Source organism: Meles meles, chromosome 8, assembly GCF_922984935.1.
Source record: "Meles meles chromosome 8, mMelMel3.1 paternal haplotype, whole genome shotgun sequence".
NCBI classification, from domain to species: domain Eukaryota; kingdom Metazoa; phylum Chordata; class Mammalia; order Carnivora; family Mustelidae; genus Meles; species Meles meles.
The window spans coordinates 95,161,691-95,178,231 of NC_060073.1; the positions used below are offsets into that span (position 1 = coordinate 95,161,691).

The 16,541-nt window shown below is 37.5% G+C and overlaps 1 protein-coding gene across 4 annotated transcripts in view; it reads left to right on the plus strand.

The window, feature by feature from the left end:
- Window positions 1-16,541, plus strand: part of ARHGAP32 (Rho GTPase activating protein 32) — a 306,642-nt gene that overhangs the window by 199,914 nt on the left and 90,187 nt on the right. For all 4 annotated transcript variants that reach the window (XM_046015295.1, XM_046015298.1, XM_046015296.1 and 1 more), the window contains 4 exons: window positions 2,802-2,939; window positions 4,952-5,044; window positions 5,929-6,051; window positions 7,566-7,643. In XM_046015295.1, coding sequence (XP_045871251.1) covers window positions 2,802-2,939; window positions 4,952-5,044; window positions 5,929-6,051; window positions 7,566-7,643 — 432 coding nt within the window. The remainder of the gene's footprint in view (window positions 1-2,801; window positions 2,940-4,951; window positions 5,045-5,928; window positions 6,052-7,565; window positions 7,644-16,541) is intronic.

Below are 16,541 nucleotides of genomic sequence, written 5' to 3' on the forward strand. Positions count from 1 at the left end.
CCTGGTACTTTACCAATCACTTTACATTAATTTACTTCATTAAATTCTTAAAGAGCCAGGACTCACAGTGGGGACATTCTGATCCTAACATCAAGTTCTTAGCTCTTTCTTTATGTCAAGAGGTAAATCTGTTTACTTTCAGAATCCGTGCAGGTAATGTAAATAAGGTAAATAGCGTGCTTTGGTAATTACTTGGGCAAATTAGACTTTGCAGTACTGTACCTAAAGTAGTCATATGCACTTTCTAAAAAACACTTTAGGCCAAACCCAAATCAGAAGATGGAGTGGATAAATTTAAAATACTGTGGGTCATGGCAGTAAAACCTTCTTGTCCAGATGATAACTTAAATTATTTTTATTTGGCATGTATTTTAATTAATATTCTCTCACATAACCTATCTGAAATTTTTTTTTTAATTTTTATTTACTTATTTGACAGACAGAGATCACAAGTAGGCAGAGAGGCAGGCAGAGAGAGAGAGGAGGAAGCAGGCTCCCCGCTGAGCAGAGAGCCTGATACGGGGCTCGATCCCAGGACCCTAGGATCATGACCTGAGCCAAAGGCAGAGGCTTTAACCCACTGAGCCACCCAGGCGCCCCACCTATCTGAAATTTTGAGTGAATTACTTAATTTGTGATTAGATCCATAGAGAAGGAAATAAAATTTTGTTACTTGTTTTGGACGATGCACTGAATACTTGCTATATACTAAAGGTATAAAATGCATTTATGCATTATAAAATGCACATGAACTCCTGTCCTCACCTTTAGAAGAGGAACACAAAAGAATGGGACTTTGTATCTATGATAATTGGTTCTTTTAAAATACATCCAGAGTTTGAAACAAAAAAGTCAGTATCTGTTTAATCTCTGTGATAGAGACATAAGTATGTGATAAATTTTTTTTATGTACGTTTCTGATATTTGAAGCGGCCCATAATTTTAAAAAGGTGTATGAAAGAGAAAATAACTGTAACTGTATCCTGCTTTTATTTTTTTTCTGCCTTTGTTGTTTCTTTCTTTCTTTTTTTCTTTTTTGTGATCCAAAGGAACAAGTATTTAACCCCCTGTGGTATTTAGGAAATCTTTGGGTTCAAGGCAGTGGTAGAACTGAGAAAACAGGAACTTACTTCAGCAAAGAATAAAAGAATGACTTTTCATAACAGAAGAAACAGCACTTAAAGATCAGGGAGGCAAGAAAGGGAGCAAACATCTCATAAACTGAATAAATGCAAGTAATTGAGCATAACTGGAAGCAAAGAAAGAGCATGGAGGATTAATGACTGAGATCAGCGTATAATTTAAGATAGAGCTCAGAGGATGAAAGCCATGATATGTGCAGATATGTTTGGACTTTATCCTGTGGATCAGTGGTTCCCATTTCGGGCTGATCATCAGAATTAACTGAATCCCATTTCAGCTATTTCAGCCTCATGGAACTAGTATTTCTTAGAATAGTGATCAGGACACCGTTCGTTAATAGTCTCGGCCACGTGTATTGTCTTATTTCATTCTAGAAACCCTCTCAGACAAGGAATTAGTATTGTTCTCCACCCATGCGGTATAGAATTACAGTCCAGAGTAGGACAATACAAGTTTATCACGTTAGTTTTAACATACCTGTGGTTAGAATTCAGTACATCTCTCTCCTGGGAAGTGATGCCTTCTGTTTCTGCCCCTTTAGGCTGGGGCAAATGGAGAAGAGCTATACTGCATTTCTTCAGTTCTGAGATGGTTGCTCTGAAGGGTATTTCCTGCACTCCTTCCAGATTTTTTATGAGGTGAATGCCTCTGCATAAAATTAGTTTCAGTTGCAAAACTAAATGGTGTGCACTTGGGATCTGCTCATTAGTGCTGACCATGGGAGTTTTTGAAGGAATTGTGATAATGTTTACCTGATAAGCTTTGTGTTTTGTACTGGTGGGGAGGGAGCAGGGAAGATCAAAGGTAAGGAGCATTAGCAGTAAGAGATGTTCATCCCTACTAAAGCTTGGGTTACAGAAAGTAATAGAGTCAAGAGAAAATTAGAAGGTAGAATGTAGTAAATATGCTCTGTGAGGGGATTTTCATTTTTGATGAGCTTGCGAGATTGGGCAAGGAGAGGAAAAAAGCCTGCAGTTGTTGGGAGGTATGGTGAGTTCTAGATAATACATCCATATCGAATGTGTATTGACTAGGACTTCAGTGGTTTCGATTTTCCAGTCTTAGTCTTAGAAAACGTTGGTGATAACTATCAGTAACTTGGTTTTATTTTTCTTTAATTTTTTATAATATTCTCCCATCCAAAATTATTTTATGGTTCTTTCTGTGGGTTTAAGGTCACATACTGTCTTATCATCTAGCAGTTATTACTCCCAAAGAGAGCCAGTGGACTTTCTACAGCCAGCAGTAGAAAGATGGTCAGTAGAGAGTTTTATGTTATTTTCCCTTACTGACATTTTAATGTACTATAACTCACTAGGGTGTTTCAGAGTTTACCTGTTTACCTGGGCACCTGGGTGGCTCAGTTGGTTGAGTGTCTGACTCTTCGTTTTGGCTCAGGTCACGATCTCGTGGGTTGTGGGATCCAGCCTGGCATTCACACTAGGCTCCATGCTCAGCAGGAAGTCTGCTTGAGGGTTCTCTCCCTCTCCCTCCTCCTGGCCCCTGCTCATGTGGTTTCTTTCTCTCTCTTAAATAAGTAAATAAATCTTTAACTATTTACCTATTTACTATGAAGTTGATGAGCTTTTCATTAGCAAATATAAAATATCATGAATATAAAGCCATTATAGAAAAGCTTCTTTTCTTTCTTACCATAGGGCAAAAGTTGGATTGTTAAAAGAAGTTATGAAGATTTTCGGGTACTTGATAAACATCTTCATTTGTGTATTTATGATCGACGATTCTCCCAACTCTCAGAGCTTCCCCGTTCTGATGCCCTGAAAGACAGTCCAGAGGTAAGCATTTAGTACTTGCAGCAGTAATCACTGTATATAAATTAGCAGAAAGTTTTATGTGTATACTAAATAAAAGCTTATATTGAACAATCAGGATGATTCCTGGGATAATTTAATTATCTCATAACAAAAAATTTAGTAATGCTCTGAAGAATGTTTAGAATTAAAGTAGGTTTGGGGTGTAATTCTTTTAAATTCATAATATATAAATACACTATCTATATGAGCAGACCATTCTTTAAAGGGAACATAAAATATGGAAGCAAAAATATGAAAAAATGTTGACCTCACTAATAATTAGAGAAAGGCATAGTTTATGATGACATGCCGTATCTGTGCCCTTAACTCCACTCCTGCCATACTTCTAGTAAAAAGAGAAAAGATTTTTAAAAAATTTAAATGGGAAGAGATTCTTTATAACATCAGAAATGAACAACCATCAAAATTGTGAGGAATCTTTGGGAGTAGATCGGGTAAGATTTATGGAGATGAGCAAATACAGCAGAAAAAACATGTACAAGAGGATTGAAGGTGACAAACTAGAAGTCTTGATTGTATAAGCTCAATAAATATAATAACTGAAAATAGCAAACAGGCTGTCCTCAGAGAGGAAGTAAGGCAATCAGCCATGGAATGAGAGGAGAGTTATATAAAAAAAAAAAAAAAAACCCAAGATCTTTGAAATGAAAATGTGCTTATTTAAGTTCATTTTAGTTTTCGCAAACCTGAATAGTTGGACTGTGTGCAACATGGACACAGATGAAGAGAGCATTAGTGAGCTAGGAGAGCAAATTTTATAAGAATATAATCCCAGAACAGAGAGAAGGATGAAAACTTGGGGGAGAATAATGGCAATCATGGAGAATAGATCCTGAAGATCCTACTGCTTCCCTCTTCTAGGAGTTCTATGAGGATACAGTAGATGGAAGTAACTAAAATTAATGTAAGAAATTCCCTAAAACTAAAGAAAGTCATGTTTCAGATCGGATGGGCCCAGTAAGTGCTAAGTATGATGATTGGAAAGACATGCATTTAGAGACACTATAGTGAAATTTCAAAATGCCAAAACAGAAAATCCAAAAAGATTTCAGAGGGCAAAACACTTTCTTAAAAGAACAAGAATTGTTTTGACATTAGACTCCTCAGCAGCCGCATTGGATGCTTGAAAAGAGTGCAGATACTTTTCACATCCTGAGGGGAAGCCCTTTCAAATTTCTAATTAATTCCAGGGCAGTTAAGTAGGTAGGACAAAGTCGCTATCTCCTCAGTCTTGTAAGATCTGACACAGCAGCAGGGTCTCAGGAACATCTTAAAGTCACAGATTCTTTTGTATCATAGGAAACCTCGAAGTCCGTCTCCGTTTCCCATCTCCACCTACTTGTCACATTTTTCTTTCTCAGGCTGTCTCAGGACATGGCCACCAAGAAAAGTTCCCAGGTTTTTATTCTCTCTTTTTAAGACAGCCACCAGAATGAGCTGAAATTTTGTATCATAATTCCTAATTCCTACCGTAACTCTTGTTAGGCCAGCTAATTGGTCCTGGACCATTCCACGGACCCATGGTGTGCAATCACACATGAACGTGGCTGTCCTGTCATGGCTGCATGCATCGAAGATTACAGCAGGTCCCGGAGAGTTTCAAGGTAGCCAGGAGGAGGCTGGGCAGAAAGGCCAAGTATGTCTCTGCTATAATTATCTTTTTTATATTTTCAATATAAAAATAGAGACAGCAATAAGGTTAGAAGCTATAAACTAGTATGACCCCTGATGACGAGGAGATAGCAGTTAAAGTTCTTCACAAGACAGGGGATTTCTGTGTAAGTGCCTGTGATTTCACTAAATGGAACTCTTGAGCCTCTGTGAAGAATCCCCTATAACTATTAAAATGCCTAAAAATCTGCTGATTTTTTGCCCCCAGAAACCAGTTTATACCAGTTACATGAACAGAGTGCTGTATCTTGACTTTGAGTTACCACTGAATCTTTTCTTTCTCTGTCACTTTTCTTTCTTAGTCTGTCACTCAGATGCTTATGGCTTACCTGTCCCGCCTTTCAGCAATTGCTGGCAACAAGATCAATTGTGGACCTGCCCTTACTTGGATGGAGGTATTATCTAATTCACCTCGTATCAAAATTTATTTTTAAACTGTCTACTTCAGAAATTTAATATTAATTTAATTTTGATAGCTTTTGAGTTTCAGGAATCAAAGAAATGGAGTTTATTCTTATTTTTTGGAAGGATAAAATGATACATTAAGGATTTTTTATCTCAGATCTATCTTTCTTCGAGAATCCAGTCAACTAATTTAAATATATCTTGTGAATTGCAATGGCACCTCTTATTTTGGTATTTAATGTATTAACATGTATATATATAGTGTGTGTATATATATGTGTGTGTGTGTGTGTGTGTGTGTGTGTATTTAGTTGACTTAGTAATTAAAAATATTTTTCAATTATTTATGAACAAGAGATAATTCGCCTTTTGAAGAGTCCAATTTAAGATTAAGTATTGTGTATTACAGTATCCAGAAAATATGTTAGGTATTTCTCCTTAGTTTGCATACATAAAATTATATTAATCTGTCCTCTCAGTGGAAATTGGAAGACAGGAAATAGAATATGGAACTTAGAGCCAGGCCAACCTGCATTGAGATATTGGCTCTTCCATTATTGGCTGTGTGCTCTTGGATAAATTATTTAATTTCTCATGAATTATATAACCTCTTTTAGCTTTAGCATCTTCATGTTTAAATGATGATAATGGTGTTAAGTATCTTTTAGAGTTATGAGGATTAAATTAAGTCATGTTCTGTGCACAGCACAATGACTGGTATACATTAAGTACTCAATACATAATAGTAGTTTTTTAAAGATTCTTCAGGTTGTGGTTTCTCAAAATCAAATTGAATGTTTTTTATGAATAGTCAAAGAAACTTTTGCAAGTCCCATGTCTTTAACCATCTCATAGTTCATTTTCTTTGTTATAGATTGATAATAAGGGAAATCATCTTCTAGTTCATGAGGAATCATCCATTAACACTCCTGCTGTTGGTGCTGCCCATGTTATCAAGAGGTACACTGCTCGGGCCCCTGATGAATTGACTTTAGAGGTAAATGACTAAAGACTCAGGCCCTTTTCCTATACCTCATTATCTTTCAGCCTGGAATGCCATCTATTTTTATTAAATGACCATATTCATCCTTGAAAATTCAGTTTGTAGCTCCCATTTCTTTTAGGAAGTCATCTTTTATCTTCTCCCTACTCTGTGCAAATACCTATCCCCAAATAACTTGTGTTGACATTTCTTTTTTTTTTCTTTCTTTTTTTAAAAAAATATTTTATATTTAAGTAATTGCTACATCTAATATGGGGCTTGAACCCACAACCTCGAGATCAAGAGTTGCATACTCTATGACTGAGCCAGCCCGGCACCCCTATCCCTGACATTTCACTTATTACACTCAATCATAGTTGTTATCCTGTTTATCTCCATGATCTTGAAAGTCAAGTCTTTTGTCTTTGTGTTTTTAGTACCTAAAAACAATACCCAATGATACTTTCTTCTCATTGTGTGTTCAAAGACCGAGTTAAAGAATAGATGAAAAGTGAAAAGAACATTTTTATCTAGCAGATGCAAAAGGATGGGAATTAAGGTTCTTTAATATTGACTGATGAGAGACAAAAAAACTGCTAACAGTTGCTCAGTTTAAGAAAAAAACAATATAAATTTTTAGGTTCCATACATAAAGGAATGCATGTCTTGAAAATGCCATGTCTGTTAGCAAAAATGAAGTGAAGATAACTCTTTCATGGCCTGAAAGATCAGTTGTTAATATACAAAGAACAATTCTTAAAGCAATATGTATACCATAGTAATACTGTTCTGAAGCACTTTACTATGTTTTATCCTAGAAATCTTAACTTACTTTGATTGAAGAGTGTAACTCCCATTCAATATATTGTTTGAAACTATCATTATGATTTTTGTATTTATGATTTTGTAAAAGTTTGTATACACTCATTAGTTTGTCATTTAGAGTGAAGAAAGTAGGCTATTAAGTGAAAATGTTATATTGTACCATGTATTGAAAAAAGTATAGTTGTCATCAACTTTATACTTACTATGGGTAACCAGGTGATTGTAGACATTGCAAGCCTTTGTTATATGATTAAATAAAATATATCAAGTGCTCAAAACAGTACACTAAATGTTATTAATAAAAGCTAAGGTTGTTCTAAATATGAGTATTTTAAAGTGTCCCTTCTACGTGGATCTGATCACTTTTAGTAGCAGTAACATGTTTTAGCAGAACTGGTGATGATGGTATGACACCTGGCATTCAACAATCGTAGGCTCTAAATTTGGCTTTCTGAAGTTCCTGCACATATGTTAGTTGGATCCCCATCTTCGTGCTTCTTAACTTTTTTTAGACCTCTTCTTTACAAATGGTTAAGATTATTAAATTTTTTACAGAAAAAGGTATTATGTTTTTCCAGAAATAATTAGCCTGAGAGTAAGGATTGTACTTTAACTTTTTGTTCTAGTTCAAATTTTAAATTCTAGACATAACAATTGGTTTAAAATTTGACTAAAAAAATCTCACTTAAAATTTTTCCTCGTAGGTGGGAGACATCGTTTCTGTTATTGACATGCCCCCCAAAGTGTTAAGCACGTGGTGGAGAGGCAAGCATGGATTTCAGGTAGGCAGCAAAGAATTAGGTGTGAAGAAGTTCAAAAAACAGGTTTTGTTTATTCTTCGGTAATATTTCTCTTTACAGCATGTACTGGCAGTGGACTTTGTCAGCAGACGTAGAACAATGTAACATGTAAAAATGTTAGAGGTAGAACAATGGGGATGACGTTAGACTTGGATTTCCTTTTCTGCTTACTCTTGTGGTTGTTTTATTTTCTTCTTTTTTAAATGGTGATATAACCAAAGTTTGAAAAGAATTACAGGTCTGATGACCACTTTTAGATAACCAGGCCTGTAACTCCACCTTGCTTTCAATACTGGTTTTGAATCATGATTCACATATTTTTTCTGTTCTCTAGAATTAAGTCAGTTTGATCAACATTTTTTGAAAAAGGTATTTTAACTGATATTTAAACAATATGTTCATTGCATACCAACAATGTCATCTAAAAGCAGTCTCATTTCTTTTTTTATATATTCCTAAATAGTTTGAGAGCTAATGATGGGCTCTTTAGATTGACTAACATTAATTTCCATAGGATATGTAGGTTTTCTTTGATCAGTTAAAACCATCCATAGAAGAGCATCTGAAAATGCCTTAAAATTGTGTCTTTAGTATATAACTTGTGAATTTTTTATGGATTTTGTGGTCTTTTTATAAAGGTGTTCCTAAAATGCTACATAAATAAAATGTTCATTCTATATAGCTAGAAATATTAATAAGTATTATATAAATATCTTGAGCTTTGCATGTTAAATGGAAACTAGTATTAGGTTTTTATAAAATATATTTTATTTAAAAATAATCATACAGTTTAAAACAGGATAGCATGGTGTTAAGAGTGTGGGCTTTGGTGCCAGATTGCTTGGGTGTTATGCTGTGTTACCTTGAGCTTGTTAATTTTACTTCTCTGTGCCTTAGTTTCCTCATTTGTAAAATGTAAATTTTTTGTTCTTTGTTTCATAGGATTATGGTAAAGATTTAATATGTGAGGTTAAAATATGTGAAGTACGTAGAATAGGCGTGATGCATATTTTTCAAAAAAAATGTTGATTTTTAAGTTTAAGTAATTCTGTTTTTTTTATAAATTTAATTTTATCTATCCTTTTATCCATTATAAAATCATCTCTAGCAATTTAATTTGTTGATGAAGACCAGGAAAATCATATTCATATTACACCACAAATTCTCTTGTTTGTATAATTGGGATCTTTTATTTGTCTCTTTTCTTAATTGCTATGCATAATTGGTGCACTTGATTAAATATAAAACTAAATAGAAAAGTAGGGTCATCTTTTGTCCTATTAAGTGGTCAATTCTCCATGTTCATAAACTAGGGTCTAAAAGATGGTTAAAAAATAAATTTGGCTTTAAGATGGCTGTTTTTTCTTGATATTGCTACCTTTCTTATAATTATAGACAAGTTATTTGCTTTCTTTGTACTTGAGCTTCTTCTTTTTTTTTTTTTTTTGCTTTATTTTTTTTTTTAATTTATTTATTTATTTTTATTTGCTTATTTACAGCATAACAGTGTTCATTGTTTTGGCATCACACCCAGTGCTCCATGCAGTACGTGCCCTCCCTATTACCCACCATCTGGTTCCTCAACCTCCCACCCCACCCCACTCCCCACCCCCCACCCCCCGCCACCCCTTCATAACCCTCTGGTTGTTTTTCAGAGTCCATAGTCTCTCATGGTTCATCTCCCCTTCCAGTTTCCCTCAACTCCCTCTCCTCTCCATCTCCCCATGTCCTCCATGTTATTTGTTATGCTCCACAAATAAGTGAGACCATATGATACTTGACTCTCTCTGCTTGACTTATTTCGCTCAGCATAATTTCTTCTAGTCCTGTCCATGTTGCTACAAAAGTTGGGTATTCGTCCTTTCTGATGGAGGCATAATACTCCATTGTGTATATGGACCACATCTTCCTTATCCATTCATCCGTTGAAGGGCATCTTGGTTCTTTCCACAGTTTGGCGACCGTAGCCATTGCTGCAATAAACATTGGGGTACAGATGGCCCTTCTTTTCACTACATCTGTATCTTTGGGGTAAATACCCAGCAGTGCAATTGCAGGGTCATAGGGAAGCTCTATTTTTAATTTCTTCAGGAATCTCCACACTGTTCTCCAAAGTGGCTGCACTAACTTGCATTCCCACCAACAGTGTAAGAGGATTCCCCTTTCTCCACATCCTCTCCAGCACACGTTGTTTCCTGTCTTGCTAATTTTGGCCATTCTAACTGGTGTTAGGTGGTATCTCAATGTTGTTTTAATTTGAATCTCCCTGATGGCTAGTGATGATGAACATTTTTTCATGTGTCTGATAGCCATTTGTATGTCTTCGTTGGAGAAGTGTCTGTTCATATCTTCTGCCCATTTTTTGATATGATTATCTATTTTGTGTGTGTTGAGTTTGAGAAGTTCTTTGTAGATCCTGGATATCAACCTTTTGTCTGTACTGTCACTTACAAATATCTTCTCCCATTCCGTGGGTTGCCTCTTTGTTTTGTTGACTGTTTCCTTTGCTGTGCAGAAGCTTTTGATCTTGATGAAGTCCCAAAAGTTCATTTTTGCTTTTGTTTCCTTGGCCTTTGGAGACATATCTTGAAAGAAGTTGCTGTGGCTGATATCGAAGAAGTTACTGCCTATGTTCTCCTCTAGGATTCTGATAGATTCCTGTCTCACGTTGAGGTCTTTTATCCATTTCGAGTTTATCTTTGTGAACGGTGTAAGAGAATGGTCGAGTTTCATTCTTCTACATATCACTGTCCAGTTTTCCCAGCACCATTTATTGAAGAGACTGTCTTTTCCATTGAATATTTTTTCCTGTTTTGTCGAAGATTATTTGACCATAGAGTTGAGGGTCCGTATCTGGGCTCTCCACTCTGTTCCACTGGTCTATGTGTCTGTTTTTGTTTTTGTTTTGTTTTTTTTTCCATTTTATTTATTTTTTCAGCGTAACAGTATTCATTCTTTTTGCACAACACCCAGTGCTCCATGCAAAACGTGGCCTCCCCATTACCCACCACCTGTTCCCCCAACCTCCCACCCCTGACCCTTCAAAACCCTCAGGTTGTTTTTCAGAGTCCATAGTCTCTTATGGTTCGCCTCCCCTTCCAAATTTTTTTTTTTTTAATAAACATATAATGTATTTTTATCCCCAGGGGTACAGGTCTGTGAATCGCCAGGTTTACACACTTCACAGCACTCACGATAGCACATACCCTCCCCAATGTCCATAGCCCCCTCCCCCTCTCCCAATCCCACCTCCCCCCAGCTACCCCCAGTTTGTTTTGTGAGATTAAGAGTCATTTATGGTTTGTCTCCCTCCCAATCCCATCTTGTTTCATTTATTCTTCTCCTATCCCCCTACCCCCCCATGTTGCTTCTCCATGTCCTCATATCAGGGAGATCATATGATAGTTGTCTTTCTCCGATTGACTTATTTCACTAAGCATGATACGCTCTAGTTCCATCCACGTCGTCGCAAATGGCATGATTTCATTTCTTTTGATGGCTGCATAGTATTCCATTGTGTATATATACCACATCTTCTTTATCCATTCATCTGTTGATGGACATCTAGGTTCTTTCCATAGTTTGGCTATTGTAGACATTGCTGCTATAAACATTCGGGTACACATGCCCCTTCGGATCACTATGTTTGTATCTTTAGGGTAAATACCCAGTAGTGCAATTGCTGGGTCATAGGGTAGTTCTATTTTCAACATTTTGAGGAACCTCCATGCTGTTTTCCAGAGTGGTTGCACCAGCTTGCATTCCCACCAACAGTGGAGGAGGGTTCCCCTTTCTCCGCATCCTCTCCAGCATCTGTCATTTCCTGACTTGTTAATTTTAGCCATTCTGACTGGTGTGAGGTGATATCTCATTGTGGTTTTGATTTGTATTTCCCTGATGCCGAGTGACGTGGAGCACTTTTTCATGTGTCTGTTGGCCATCTGGATGTCTTCTTTGCAGAAATGTCTGTTCATGTCCTCTGCCCATTTCTTGATTGGATTGTTTGTTCTTTGGGTGTTTATGTGTCTGTTTTTATGCCAGTACCATGCTGTCTTGGTGATCACAGCTTTGTAGTAAAGCTTGAAATCGGGTAACGGGATGCCACCAGTTTTGTTTTTGTTTTTCAACATTTCCTTAGCAATTCGGGGTCTCTTCTGACTCCATACAAATTTTAGGATTATTTGCTCCAGCTCTTTGAAAAATATCGGTGGAATTTTGATCGGAATGGCATTAAAAGTATAGATTGCTCTAGGCAGTATAGACATTTTAACAATGTTTATTCTTCCAATCCAAGAGCATGGAACAGTCTTCCATCTTTTTGTGTCTTCTTCAGTTTCTTTCATGAGTGTTCTGTAGTTCCTCGAGTACAGGTCCTTTACTTCTTTGGTTAGGTTTATGCCCAGGTATCTTATGGTTCTTGGTGCTATAGTAAATGGAATCGATTCTCTAATTTCCCTTTCTGTATTTTCATTGTTAGTGTATAAGAAAGCCACTGATTTCTGTACATTGACTTTGTATCCTGCCACGTTACTGAATTGCTGTATGAGTTCTAGTAGTTTGGGGGTGGAGTCTTTGGGGTTTTCCATATAAAGAATCATGTCATCTGCGAAGAGAGAGAGTTTGACTTCTTCCTTGCCAATTTGGATACCTTTTATTTCTCTTTGTTGTCTGATTGCCGTTGCTAGAACTTCTAATACTATGTTGAACAAGAGTGGTGAGAGTGGGCATCCTTGTCGTGTTCCTGATCTCAACGGGAAGGCTGCAAGCTTTTTCCCATTGAGGATGATATTTGCTGTGGGTCTTTCATAGATAGATTTTATGAAGTTCAGGAATGTTCCCTCTATCCCTATACTTTGAAGCGTTTTCATCAGGAACGGATGCTGGATTTTGTCAAATGCTTTTTCTGCATCAATTGAGAGGACCATGTGGTTCTTCTCTCTTCTCTTATTGATGTGTTCTATCACACTGATTGATTTGCGAATGTTGAACCAACCTTGCAACCCAGGGATGAATCCCACCTGGTCATGGTGGATAATCTTTTTAATGTGCTGCTGGATCCTGTTTGCTAGGATCTTGTTGAGAATCTTTGCATCCATATTCATCAGTGATATTGGTCTGAAATTCTCCTTTTTGGTAGGGTCTTTGCCTGGTTTGGGGATCAGGGTAATGCTGGCTTCATAAAAAGAGTCTGGAAGTTTTCCTTCTGCTTCAATTTTTTGGAACAGCTTCAGGAGAATTGGTATTATTTCTTCTTTGAAAGTTTGGTAGAATTCCCCAGGGAATCCGTCAGGTCCTGGGCTCTTGTTTTTTGGAAGGTTTTTGATCACTGCTTCAATTTGAGCTTCTTCTTAATTGGAGAGTTCCATTTATAATCTCTCTAGGTATTCTCAGCATTTTCCTTCTATTATAGTAAAACTGGTAGTAGGTTTTCCCTTCTTTCATGTGACAGATAATTTATTGAGATCTGACTCTGTGCTAGGCGTAGATTTATCTTCCTAACTCTTTTATTTAGAGTCACACAGAATAGTTTCTTGCCTAAACAGATTATTCTTTTAAATATTAATATATAAATTAACAATTGTTAAAAATTAGCTTGTTGCCAAAATATATTAAAAATAAAAACAGATTTTAAACTTACAAAGGATTTATTTTTAATTGATAATGAAAGGATATTTTATATAGCATTGCTATTTGTTTTCATTCTAATTGGTCCTGGAAGGGCGGTCATTTCTGTTTACATCATGTTGGAAAATATGGATTTGAGAAGAGTTGATTGTGGGCATTGGGGAGGGGGTGTCACCCGTAAAAACTAGGAGCATTCTTTAAACATCACTGTCAAAACACCATTTGTAAAAGGAGTCCAGTACTTTAAGGAAATAATGCACACAGTGCACTCTTCCTTGATGTTCCTAAGTGCTCATCCATTCCATTTGTAAGACTGCCTCATGGGTTATTGCAGGGAAGGTGTGAATGGGAAGGCATATACTGAGCATCTGTTATGTGCAAAGTTATTACTGGGCACTTTATACACAATGTTTTCTTTAATCTTCACAAAACTATTGACCCCTTTTATGGAGGGGAAGCAGTTTGAGAGTGCTAATAAACAGTCAGGAAGAGATGGAGTAAGGACTCCAATTCAGGTCTGCTCGACCACATTGCCTGAGAAGCATGAAGCATGATTTCTGCATTTACTCTTATATTACTAACTTTATTCTCAATTTTCTACTGTATGGGAAGGAACATCTTTCCTTCTCAGCCGACAAAGGAATGCTGTAAAGATTAACCAACAGAGGACTGTAAAGCATACAGAATTACTGGTAGAAACATTGTTATTACAATATGTTATATTTTTATGTAATAATTAATATATTGCATCTGGGGAAAAAACTCCTCTTCAAGCTCTTTGTAATGTTCTCTACCTTTGTTATGTATTTTAAAATGATGAGCATGTGCCCTTCCTTACTCAGATATTTTGTTGAGAGAGGAAGATAATTATAATTTATTCCATGTATGTGATAATTATAGATGAGATTCCTGATTTTCAATTTTGAAATAACTGGAATAATGGCTTAGTCCACTGGTTTTCACATGTGTATTTTTTAGCTCGGTGGAATTGTTAATCAAACAGAATCTTACACAGAACCTCAGTGTGAGAAGAGGCAACAGTGGAGTGGTGCTGGTGAGGGTAGTTCAAGTCAGGGGCCCTGGGCCTTATTCCCCAGGGGAGCATGGCTGATTGCCCTCCCCTGAGTCTTGTGCAGCATCCCAAAGGGGCCTTAGTGGAGCTGTGTATAAGCACCACCATTGGAAAAGCACTTGTTTAGGTTTCTAATATTATATAGTGGTTATATTACCTCACAGGCTACTTTATAATTTTAATTTTTAAAAAAATATTTTATTTGTCAGAGAGAGAGAGAACACAGCAGGAGGAGCAGCCTGCAGAGTGGTTCCCCTGATGTGGGACCCTGAGATCATGACCTGAACTGAAGGTAGACGCTTAACCAACTGAGCCACCCACGCATCCCTATAATTTTAATTTTTAAAAGCCATTTAACATTCTCAAAATATTAGAAAAACTTGTTCTTTATAGGAACGTTTTAAAAAAGATTTTACTCATTTATTTATTTTAGAGAGAAAGAGTGTGAGCAGGGGGAGGAGCAGAGAGGGAGGAACAAGCCGACTCCATGCCAAGCATGGAGTCTGATGTGGGGCTCAGTCTCACAACCCTGAGGTCATGACCTGAGCCAGAAATCAAGAGTCAGACTCTTGACTGACTGAGTCATCCAGGCTCCCATATAAGAGTGTTTTTTATTGACTCCTTTTAGAAGGCTAATACTCAGGGTTGTTTTTTTTTTTTTATTTCTCTAATGTAAATTGTGTCTGAATTCTTGGAACTTCATAGATTCTGGTATAGATGGGTGATACAAATTGAGAATGCAAATAATAATCACAAGTATACTTCTGTGAGTTTTTTTGTGTTATCAAGTATTGCTATTTCTGAAGTTCGTCTCTTCCTTCATTTGTCTGTTAGGTGATGATTGGTTGACACTATAGCAAAATACTATAGCCTGGATCACTTGAGAACTAGGAATTTATTTTCTTAAGCATTTTGGAGGCTGAAGTTCAAGATAGAGGTGTTGTTAGAGTTGGTTTCTTCTGAAGTCTCTCCTCCCAGAAGTCTCTTTTCTGTCTCCTTGCCATGACCTCATAGTCTTTCCTCTGTGTGCACACATCCCCAGTGTCTCTGTCCCTGTGTCCTAATCACCCCATCTTATGAGGACATCTGTCAGATTAGCATGGGCACACCTGTATGACTTTATTTAATGTTAATTGCCTCTTTAAAGGCCCCATCTCCAAATACAGTCACATTCTGAGATACTGGGGGTGAGAGCTTCAACATAATGAATTTTGGAGGGATATACAATTCAGCTCATCATAGGTGCCAACCAGCCCTTTAAGGGCTGGTTTGAAGGCCATTCAGGTACTCTCACATAGGCGTGATAAGGAACAGGGCCTTACCTGAGCCAGCTGTTCTCAGGCACAGCTTAGAGGCATTGGCCATAATTGCTGAGAGGCTGAGGGCTTTTGGAAGAAGGAGCTCCGGGGAATGGCTGCTCCATGGGTGCTCTGCCCTCCAACCCCCATCCTCAGGTGGCAAGGAGGCTGGGCAGCATTTGAAGGGGCCCAACTTCATTCTCACAGGCTAGTATTGGGCCCTTATTTTATTCATGGCAGAAGGCCCTCTTGGCTTTGAGCACCATGCCCCAAGGTGGAACAAGGAAGGCAAACAGGCCTCAATGCTCCCCTCTGGGCCTCTTAGATACTTGGTAGGTTCAGAACCCAACAGGATTCCCTGGGAATTCTAGGAAGGTTCCTGGAGGAGATGACTTTGGAATGCAGAGTCTTGTGTATTTCTTTTGAGGATAGAATGTCTAGATGACTGGGGCCCACAGGTTAGACATGTAACTGCCTATAGCTAACTTGATTGATCTTGGACATACAGATGGACTTTGTAAACTGGGCTTTGTCAGTGGACCATGGGGGAGGACACACCAAGGCAAGAAGGCTGTGCTAATAGTGTAGGGGCTGGGCTTGAGGTAGCTTTCAGTGGGTTTTTTTCTGGGGATCAAGACCATTTAGAGCTAACAGTTCTCAGGAGAGAAAATGAAGAGAAGCAAGGACGTGGGCCACTGCTTCCCAGGATGGAGGCCAGCTCTGGTGTGTGTCATGCTCTGAGCACTGCTGGAAAGCTTGCTGGAAATGTGATTGTCTGTGTGCAGGCCCTGTGCATCCCCACTTGCAGGTCTGCTCAACTTGATGTGTTTATGATGTATTACATGGATTCTGCTTTTTCTGTTGTTACAGTCATGTGTGTTGTCT